The 10431-nt window shown below is 43.5% G+C and overlaps 1 protein-coding gene across 1 annotated transcript; it reads right to left on the reverse strand.

The window, feature by feature from the left end:
• Nucleotides 1-5984: 5984 nt before the first annotated feature.
• On the reverse strand, nt 5985-8236 carry adra2c (adrenoceptor alpha 2C). Its single transcript, XM_066679810.1, has one exon. The coding sequence runs from the start codon at nt 8208-8210 to the stop codon at nt 6912-6914; it is 1299 nt and encodes a 432-aa protein (XP_066535907.1). The 5' UTR covers nt 8211-8236; the 3' UTR covers nt 5985-6911.
• Nucleotides 8237-10431: the final 2195 nt, after the last annotated feature.

Genomic DNA, 10431 nt, shown 5'->3' on the forward strand with positions numbered 1-10431 from the left:
ACTGAATCAGATGATGGCAAACACATTAAAGCCTCAAAAATAAAATACCTCTGAGACAGAATCCCACTGGGAACTGTGTCAAGGATGGTTCCAGTTGTTTGAAGTTGCTGATAGTGATGCAAATTGCAGTAAATTGTGTTTGGAAAAGATTATCATGTTGCACAGAGCCAGTACCCAGCACATCTGAGATATGCGCTTCACTTTTCAGCACGTACAGAAGTTAAAATAATGACGTTCGGCATTGAGGGGTCACTCTTGGGTCACTACTGTAGGTGCGCTGCCAGTAAATGACATGCCAAGAAATGTCAGGCAAATCTTCTTTCTTTTCAGGCACGAGAGACCGGATGTGTCGACTAATACTGTTTACCCTAACAAATGAATTCATTAATTAATTATCTGTAACCGCTTATCCAATTCAGGGTTGCGGTGGGTCCAGAGCCTACCTGGAATCAATGGGCGCAACTCCTTCACAGGGCAACACACACAGTCACAGATTCACTCACACACTCACACCTACGGACACATTTGAGTCGCCAATCCACCTACCAACGTGTGTTTTTGGACTGTGGGAGGAAACCCACACAGACACAGGGAGAACACACCAACTCCTCACAGACAGTCACCCGGAGGAAACCCACGCGGACACAGGGAGAACACACCAACTCCTCACAGACAGTCACCCAGAGGAAACCCACGCGGACACAGGGAGAACACACCAACTCCTCACAGACAGTCACCTGGAGGAAACCCACGCGGACACAGGGAGAACACACCACACTCCTCACAGACAGTCACCCGGAGGAAACCCACGCAGACACAGGGAGAACACACCAACTCCTCACAGACAGTCACCCGAAGCTGGACTCGAACCCACAACCTCCAGGTCCCTGGAGCTGTGTGACAGTGACACTACCTGTTACGCCACCGTGCCGCCCAGGGTTGGTTATTTATTTATTTATTTATTTATTTATTTAATCATACTTCAGGCTCCATCTCACTGGCATCTTTGTATGTATAACGTACTTAACTGAGCTGTTTAACAATCAAACAACACACAAACAAACTTTTTAATCTGTATACTGCCGTTATTATGAGGGTCTGATGAATATATCACCCCCATCAAATCAATGCAAGTGTGTGTCAGCTAACATTAAAGACTACGCAGTTAGTGTCCTTCTCCAAATATGTCAAACTTGTCTCCAGGTCCACACATCATCAACCCACATCAGGTCCCCAGGCCAACCCTGAGAGGAACAGTGAATGTGCCACAGAGAGCCAATAAAGGACCTTTGTCATAAAAATAACTATATTACAGGCATAATAAGCAGAATGCAAGACTTGCAGAAACATTCTGCTTAATCTGTTCCCATCCCGCCACAATTCTGCTATTCAACAGGCTCACATTATGCTGAGCTGTTGATATTTCATGCTCAATGATGCAGCAGAGATGGCAAAAATAATTGTGGCCCTGGCCTCGTCTACAGCCTCCATTTTACTACAGGACTTGACTAGTTTGCTCCTTCTTACCACAAGAGACACATAAACCCCAAATTATTCCACTCTGAAAAACAAAGGTGCTACAAAATGCTCTTTGAGTGATGTCACAGATAAGAACCACTTTTGATTCCATAGAGAGTCATTTTTGCTTAAATGTTTAAATGAACCTCAAGAAACCATTTTAAAAAGGTTTTTTTTCCCACTCACAGTATTTGTTTGTTTTGTAACATTTGATTGTTACTTAAAATTAAAACATTCTTCTGCTCTTTTGTCCCTTTATAGTAACTGTTATGCAATATTAAAAAAAGAACCTTCAATTAAATACTTTGAAAATGGCAAGTGAAAAGAAAGAATTAATTTCTCACAGCAGAAAAAAACATGTGCACTGATTGGTTCTGTTCTTGGGGATAATGTCGTATCCAAAAGTACATGTGAGATTCGGTTTAAAGGAATTAAAGATAGCGATATTGATGTTAGCGATTGTGAACGTAGGATCGTGAAGATATTATTTGTATTGAATACATGACAAAAGAGCAGGAGGATGTTTGAATTTTGAATTGCAATTGTACCTTACACACACACACACACACACACAATAGCTCTTATTCAGTTTGCCATGGACAGTACCCTGAGATCTGGCTCAAATCTGTTCTGTGACATCATGCTGATGACTGTGATTTCCGAAACATTCTATAAATATTTGAATGAATGTATAAGTCGTGACTGAAGTAAACAAAACTGTCTCTACACGAGTTTGAAGCCAGTATGAATGTATTTAACGTAGCATTCATACCTTCTGAATACTGTGAACGATTCTAGAGCCTGACACCTAGGAAACAATCAATTGTTTACATCTATGGATTAATGATAGAGTTGTAGAAATGTGTCCGTGACTCAGATGCTTTTCTTGAGCGAGGCTTAGATGCTGAAGTGCAGTTCCTTTCAACAAGATGATATACTCCTCAAAAGATGCATAAATAGTACAATTCAGCAGTGTTTTCATCTGTTGTGCTTTTGTCTGACTTGTTTGCTGTGTTGTTAAGTGTCTGCTGCAGCGTCACTGGGGAGGAATAATGATTCAGGCAAGGCCTTCTCTCTGCTTTCTTCTTTTACCAGCCTCCCAGCAAATGTCTTTAAAAGGCTTCAGTAAGAACTCACTGTGCAATTTAGCCATGTGTTTAAAAGGCGAGATTTAACGCAGAAGAAGAAAGGTAGAAGATAATAAATGAGAATATGGCGTTTCTTCAGTAGGAGCAAATTTTATTATTTTGCCAATAACTCCTATGTAACCGACAGCTTTGCGAGATTTAATTAAAACCCCATTGTGGATTTCTCTTTTTCGACGGAAAGCGACTGACTCACTGACTTTACTGATTGCGGACGAAGGCAGCTGCATCATTGACGTTCCTGATTTGGCGAAGGCGTGCTGCTTCTAAATGGGTTTTTAATAGAGACGTTCTCTGATATCCCCCTCCTTCAGCTTCACGATTCAGAAAGTGTCTTGTGACCCTTCGACTCCCTATCTCATCTCCTTCGGCTCTAATAGACTGAGATGTGGCGGTGTAGTGTCAGGGTCAGTGGGAGTCGAGCCTTGACAGAATTCTTCTCGCTTTGACTCTTTGACATCATGCCCCTTGCTCTTCCGAGAAAGGCTCGGCAAAGGCTCTCTAACAGTCATTCTGGAACAAGGGAGCTTCATAAAGTTCATTTAATCAATCTCTCTAGTGGTTTGCAGGATGTGTTTCCCTTTGTAGGAGAGGGAGTGCAATGCTCTCAGCTAGTAGACTACTTTTTCGGGTCCACACATTAATCATAATCAGGAGATTCCCTCCCACTATCCGTTTCCAGGGTATGCAGAGTTTAGTCAAATCAAGAAACTCAGACTCTAGCCAGGTTTCTATCGATGGATTTTGTAAACTCTTCTTGCTATGAACCACCTCTGGAAGGGTGAAACATAATAACATGACATCAGACAAGATCACTGGACAGCACAACACGCTTGGAGGAGAACCCTAACAATTCTGTTGTTATCTAAGCGATGCTGGTATTAGCAATATGCTGATTTATGAGATGAGAAGGTGAGCTACCTTACACACTCAGAGAGAGTGAGACCAATTACTCTCTCTCGGACTTGCTTTGTTGCTTTGTCACCTGGCAGCCGTGGCCTAATGATTAGAGTAAAAAGGGGTTAGGACTGAAAGGTCGTTTGTTCTTTTCCCACGACCGACTGGAAAATTGGGGGCGGTGAGAGTGAAAGAACAGCACTGTCCTCCTCCCTCAATCCACGGCTGAGGTGCCCTTGAGCAAGGCACCGAACCCACAAATGCTCCCTGACACTCTGGGTATGTGTTTACAGCCCCTAGTGCACTAGTGTGTGTGTGGGTGAAGATGGCCATTCATGTATTTTTATGCCTATTTTGGCAAATTTATTTTAAATGACAAATCATCACTTGGGGCGGCGCGGTGGCGCAGCAGGTTAATGTCGCAGTCACACGGCTCCAGGGACCTGGGGGTTGTGGGTTCGATTCCCGCTCCGGGTGACTGTCTGTGAGGAGTTGGTGTGTTCTCCCCGTGTCTGCGTGGGTTTCCTCCGGGTGCTCCAGTTTCCTCCCACGGTCCAAAAAAAACACACGTTGGGCGGTGGATTGGCGATTTAAAATTGTCCGTGTGTGTGAGTGAGTGTGTGTTGCCCTGTGAAGGACTGGCGCCCTCTCCAGGGTGTATTCCTGCCTTGTGCCCAATGATTCCAGGTAGGCTCTGGTCCCACCGCAACCCTGAACTGGATAAGCGCTTACAGATAATGAATGAATGAATGAAATCATCACTGTCCAAAGAAAATCATATATCTCCAGACTAGTAACTTTACAGGAGGGAAACCTTTTCAAATTAAATGGAACTTCATGTAAAATGATTTTACTCCAAGTCATTTTGGAGCAATTCTCTTGATGCATTAATCATGAATGTTTCAGACATTTTGAAGGACACCTGCTGTATTCAAATGATGTATTAAACTAAAAATGGACAAAAATGGAAACACATATGTTCACTGTCCAATAACAACCTGTATTTCCATTTTTATCTGACTATACCATTTGGTCACAGCAGCTGCCCATGATGAATAACCAATAGAAATGCTCCAAAATTACTTGGAATAAAATCTTTTTACATTGAGTTCTGTTGAAATTTAAGGTTTAAGGTTTTTTCCTTCTCTTGTAAAGTTACTTTTTTTTTTAAAGAGATACACTTTTTTCATGGACAGTGATGAACTGTTGAACAAACCTTTGCATAACTGTGCTCACTCGAGGTGAACAATTATTTAGAGATGAAAAAGGAATGTGAATTATTTTCAACAACAAAAAAAAACTGTTAAACAATTATGTAAATGCAAGGAGAATATAGTCGAGTGACTGATCACAAGCTCCACATTTTGTCCAAAGTCCTTACAAAACATGACAGAAGGACATGACAGAAGGGCAGACCGTGAATCATATCTTTGTAATTTTCATTCCTTTAAATTCATCATCTATTAACTGCTTCATCGTGATCAGGGTCCGACATGTACCTCGAAAATTGAGCACAAGGCAGGAACACACCCTGGACAAGGCACCAGTCGATCTGAGGGGTATCACACACTAACATAGTGAGTCAGTCACTCTCAAACCTGTGGATAGTTTTGCACATTCAGTTGACCTAGCAAAGTGTTTGTGGATCGTGGGATGAAACAGGAACACCTGGAGGAAACCCATGCAGATACAGGGTGAATACACCAAACTACTATTAGACAGTGAATGGACAGACCACTGAAGCTTTGGGGTTTTTGCCACTCTGCCCTGTATTTGAGTTATCAAAGAAGTGTTGGACTATAAGCAGACAGTAGATGCCAATGCTGATAAATTGATGTTTCTTCCACCACAGTCTTTGTGTTCTCTGTTTGCTTTTACATCTTAAAATATGACTATATTATTAACCAAAACAGCCACCTGAAAATCTCTAATTCAAATGTCTCCATATTTCTCCCAAGTACTTTTCCAAATGTGAAAGTAAGAGAGATTTATTCTCGAAAACTCAGTTTAAGTGGAGTGTTACTTGCACCACATGTCAGTTATCCACTTGAATGACTTGAACAGCTGGATGGAAACCTGGATACTGTCTTCTCTGCCAGCTCTAATCTGAAAACACTGCAAAACGAGACAGATCTCAAGCTTTCTTTGATGTGCTAAACCAGCTGTGACCAATGTGAGATGGAGTGGAGAGTAAAGCACAAAATGAGCTCACATCGTGTTCATCACAGTAAGTAGAAGTGTAATTAATTTATTTGTTACATATCTTTCCATCATGGAATGTGTGTGCTTGTGGCGACCAGTAGGTCATATCCAAGATATCACAAGGAGATGGGACAGGAAATATAAATGAACTCCATACCCAGGAAGGCCAAGATGTGTTGGAACATACAGAAAACCAACATTGAAAGAATGGTTTTTGCCCTTTGAAAATGTATATCATACACTGTCATATGTAACATCATAGTACATCATGGTACAACCAACAAGCTTGGGCACAGGGGAGCTTCAGTAGTTAAGAAATTTGTAAACAAATTCAGAAGAACAGCAATGTCATATAAATACTTTAAATAGATTTAAGATCATACGCAGTCTCGTTTGAACGATGCAAATACCTGTCGTCATTAATGGCATTCTGTGGTAAAGGAAATCAGCAGCAATCCGATGTGTCGATTAAAAGCACATGAGTTGACAGACAGTTAAGAAAATAAAGCCCTGTTCAGCCGGGGGTTTGCTTCCTCAAGAGGTGCTTGGCAATAGTCAGCAAAGCCCACACCTCATCTGTCTTTCTGTGACATCCCTCTGCAGGGCGTGAAGCTCCCTGCTCTCTAACCAGCACTGTCCGTTTTGTTTCAGTCTCCTGGAGAGAGAGACGATACACAGTCAAGTAACATGTTTTTTTTTATGATAGCTCTCTTTTCAAGAGAAGAAAATGGCCTTTCCAGTTACATAGCCCTCTAGTCCCAAAGAGAAAAGCCATATGTGCAAACTCATCATAAATATGTCTCTTGATAAGTCACAAGTGCCTGTGGCTATAATTAAGATAAGCCTATTTCCGCAAATACAATACAGTGCTGCCTGGCTTTTGGGTGGGCGTTTATGAAGGATCTTGCTCCTGTAAGTACCCACAGTCCAGAGCAGCTGCTGTCCTTACACAACAATAACAGATTGAAGATCTAGGTTGTGGGGGGATTGTCAAGGCATAGATGCAATGGGAGGAGGGGAAGGGGGCAGTTGTGTATGAACAGTGCTGCCTCAACATGCACATCTCTCTCTCATAAGCATCCGATGGCTTTTCTGTCACTTGAAATCAGTGCCTTTATATTGTCATGGCCAGGCAACCTGGGTACCCCACTAAAAAGACCTTTTCCAGGACTTGCAGAGGATCTTCTGGAAGGCTCTGCGGAAGTCCTGATTAAAGATGGTGTAGATGACTGGATTTAGGGAGCTGTTGCAGTAACCGATCCAAAAGAAGAACTTAAAAAGGGGCTCTGGAATCTCACAGGGCTTGCGGCAAATCCCGTGCAGGCTGTAGCTGAAGAAGAAGGGGAACCAACAGACCACAAACACGCCCATGACCACCGCTAGGACGAAAGTGAAACGCTTCTCCCTTGCTTGTGAGATCTTCTTCCTGGACATGGTATTCCTCCTTTTCCGCCGAGAGGAGAAAAGGTCCAGGGACTTGCTGCTTGCACGGGACTTACGGCTAGAATGCTTGGAACTGGAGCTGTTCTTGCGGCCGGACCTCCGGTCCTTCCGACTGGAGGTGGTCTCATGATGCTGCCGCTTGGCCTTCTCATCGGAAGAGCTGCTGTCATCCAGGTCTGCATCTGCTTCCTCCTCTCCAGGCTTGGGCTCTCCAGTTGCCGGCGAGGCGCAGTGCCCGTTCTCCCGGCTCAAGTCATCTTGACTCAGGCCATTCTCCAGACGCGGTGCCTCTGCACCTCCGTCCGGCTCATGCCTCATCTCCGACATGCTGCGCGTGCGCTTCTTGGCCACCTGGTAGATGCGGATGTAGACAACGATCATGATCACGCAGGGGCCGAAGAAGGAGCCGATGCTGGAATACAGGATGTACCACGTGTGGTCGTTCAGCTCGCACTGTGGGTTCACGTTCACGTTCTGCCCCTTGCGGTCCATGGAGATCAGAGGTGGGAAGGAGATGACGGCCGAGATCAGCCATACCACCACGATCATGCCCTTCACTCGACGGGGTGTTCGCTTCAGGTTGTACTCCACCGCCTGCGTTACTGACCAGTACCTGTCCAAGCTGATGGCACACAGGTGCACGATGGACGACGTGCAGAAAAGAACATCCAGTGCCAGGTAGATATCGCACCAAACTTTCCCAAATAACCAGTAGCCCATTAGTTCATTAGCGAGGGAGAACGGTATAATCAAGGTAGCAACCAGGATGTCGGCGCTTGCAAGAGATACGAGAAAAAGGTTCTGGGGAGGTTTAAGTGCCCTGCTGGTTAGAACAGCAATAACCACCAGCACATTCCCAACTATAGTAAACAAGATCAGGAAGCTTACCAGTCCTGCAAGTCCGATTATAGTGGGCAGGGAGTACTCACCGGTCGAGTTCTCAGAGGAGCTGGAATTGCGCTCCAGTAAACTCAGCACTTTATTGGCAAAACTGAAGTTATCCATTCCGAGTTCCTCGCTCAAGAAATCCATTGCTGCTTTAATGACAGTGTTACATCTCAGCCCTCAGACAGCCCTTCTTGTCTCCTTGCAGGTTCTGTGGCATTTTTTCTTTCGTTGTCCTCCTTGTGTGGTCCACATCTACCTCTCTTCCCCCGAGAATTCCTTATTATCCAAACCACAGATTGTCATTCAGTCACGGGCTACAAAAAGCGTCTTTGACCCGTGGACAGTGACAGTCAGCGTCATTCTTCACACCAACCTGCTCTCCGTTCTCCACGATATATTAATTCGTCTCTTTTTTCGCTCTCTCTCTCTCTCTATCTCTTTCTCTCACTCACTCACATACACACACACACGTACTCGCGCTTCTCTCTGTTTTACTCTCTCTCTCTCTCTCCCTCTCACTCTCTCTCTCTCTCTCTCTCTCTCTCTCACGCTCGCTTTCTCACTCTCTCTCTCCCACGTGCAGCCCACGTTAAAGCAGCCGAGCTCCGCCCTCCCCGTGTAACGCTGAGTGCGCTGAAGCACTGACTTCTCCATCCACTCTTACTGCAGTTGTACTGTCGACTCGTGTTTTCTCTCTGTTTGTTTATTAACCGAAGTTGTGTTAATGCTCGGTTGATGCTGGGAGCGCTGGAAGGGCATCAATTGTGCGCTGGATGTCACTATTTAAACTGGAAGAGGTCGTGGTTTTCTCTCCACACGTTTTCCGCTTCGCTCACTTTTTCTTTCTTCAGTTTGCGTCAAGGCAGGTGTATGTGTTTTTTTATTTATTTATTTATTTACTTTTTTTAAACTGAGCTATTTGGATCTAGATAGGGATTGATGGATAAACTGGTTTATTATTCCACGTTAGATACCGTTCCAGACTTTTCCCCATTCATTTTTAATCAAAGCTTATAACATGCAGCTTCCACCCTGTGCCTCTGCAGAAGGATTTGGGCCACCCCAGTAAACAAGGAACGTCCCTGGACGTTCAAACTAGGTCTAAAAGTAGTCTGTACGTCAAGGACATATTTTAAACGTCAATGGACGTCCAAATTCCATCTTAATAAGTTAGTTAAGTGGTGACCAATCGATAACGTCAGTGGACGTCCAAAACGCGTTTTATACAAGCAATTTATTTCGGGACCAATTAATAACGTTAATGGACGTCCAAAACACGTCTTTTCAATGTCTGTGTTTGAACGTCTTATCAACTTTCATTTTCAACCTTAAGAAAACGTTGATTAGACGGCAGTCATTACGTTATTTCAACGTTGAATCAACGGCTAAATGTTTACTGGGACGTTTTTAAGAATAAAATAAAATAAATAATATATTAAATTAAATTAAGATACATTTTCCATTTTAATACATTTTTGGAAACTTCACGGATGGATTAAACTATTGTTTTAGCTTATTTGTGGCTATCTTAGTTTTTGTGACCATCATGTGACAAGTAGCAGAAAACTGCTCTAAAATACAGTTATTGTGTGGCAATTGGACCATAAAAATATGGGATGAGGGCCAGACCTGTGTCAGATTCAGTTTAGCTTTTGGGACGTACATCACGCACTCATTCAGTCATGTGATTTTGGACTTTAAGAGGAAACCCATGGGTAGAACACACCAAACAAACAATGACCTCAGGCTAGGATCAAACCGAGTCCTGCAGCAGCACCACTACCGCACTGCCCAGCAAACAGGGAACGTTCCCACTGGTGAAATATACTGTTATGGTGAAAGTATTATTTTGCTAGCTGGAGATGTATCAGAAAATACACAACAATGTAAAGAACACTTGTAAAAATACATTTATTAGAGATATTTAATATTAAATTACAATCAACAGTATTTCCTTATATTGTGTACAGTGTTTTTTTTTTATTTTATTTTTTTATTAATAAATAATCACACAACTCCGGGGACCTGAAGGTTGTGGATTCGAGTCCCGCTCCGGGTGACAGTGATGAGTTTGGTGTTCTCCCAGTGTCTGCGTGGGTTTCCTCAGGGGGCTCCGGTTTCCTCCCACTCAAAAGTGTCCGTAGGTGTGAGTAAATGTGTAAGTGTGTGTGTGTGTGTGTCACCCTGTGAAGGACTGGCGCCCCCTCCAGGGTGTATTCCCGCCTTGCGCCCAATGACTCCAGGATATGTTCTGGACCCACCGCGACCCTGAACTGGATAAGGGTTACAGACAATGAAAGAATGAATGAATGAATGAATGAATGAATACAGGGCGGCA

The sequence above is a fragment of the Hoplias malabaricus genome, chromosome 8, assembly GCF_029633855.1.
Source record: "Hoplias malabaricus isolate fHopMal1 chromosome 8, fHopMal1.hap1, whole genome shotgun sequence".
NCBI classification, from domain to species: Eukaryota; Metazoa; Chordata; class Actinopteri; order Characiformes; family Erythrinidae; genus Hoplias; species Hoplias malabaricus.

Bases quoted from the DNA above. Each gene is read 5' to 3' on its own strand.
- adra2c (XM_066679810.1), bottom strand. From the start codon at position 8,210: ATGGATAACTTCAGTTTTGCCAATAAAGTGCTGAGTTTACTGGAGCGC.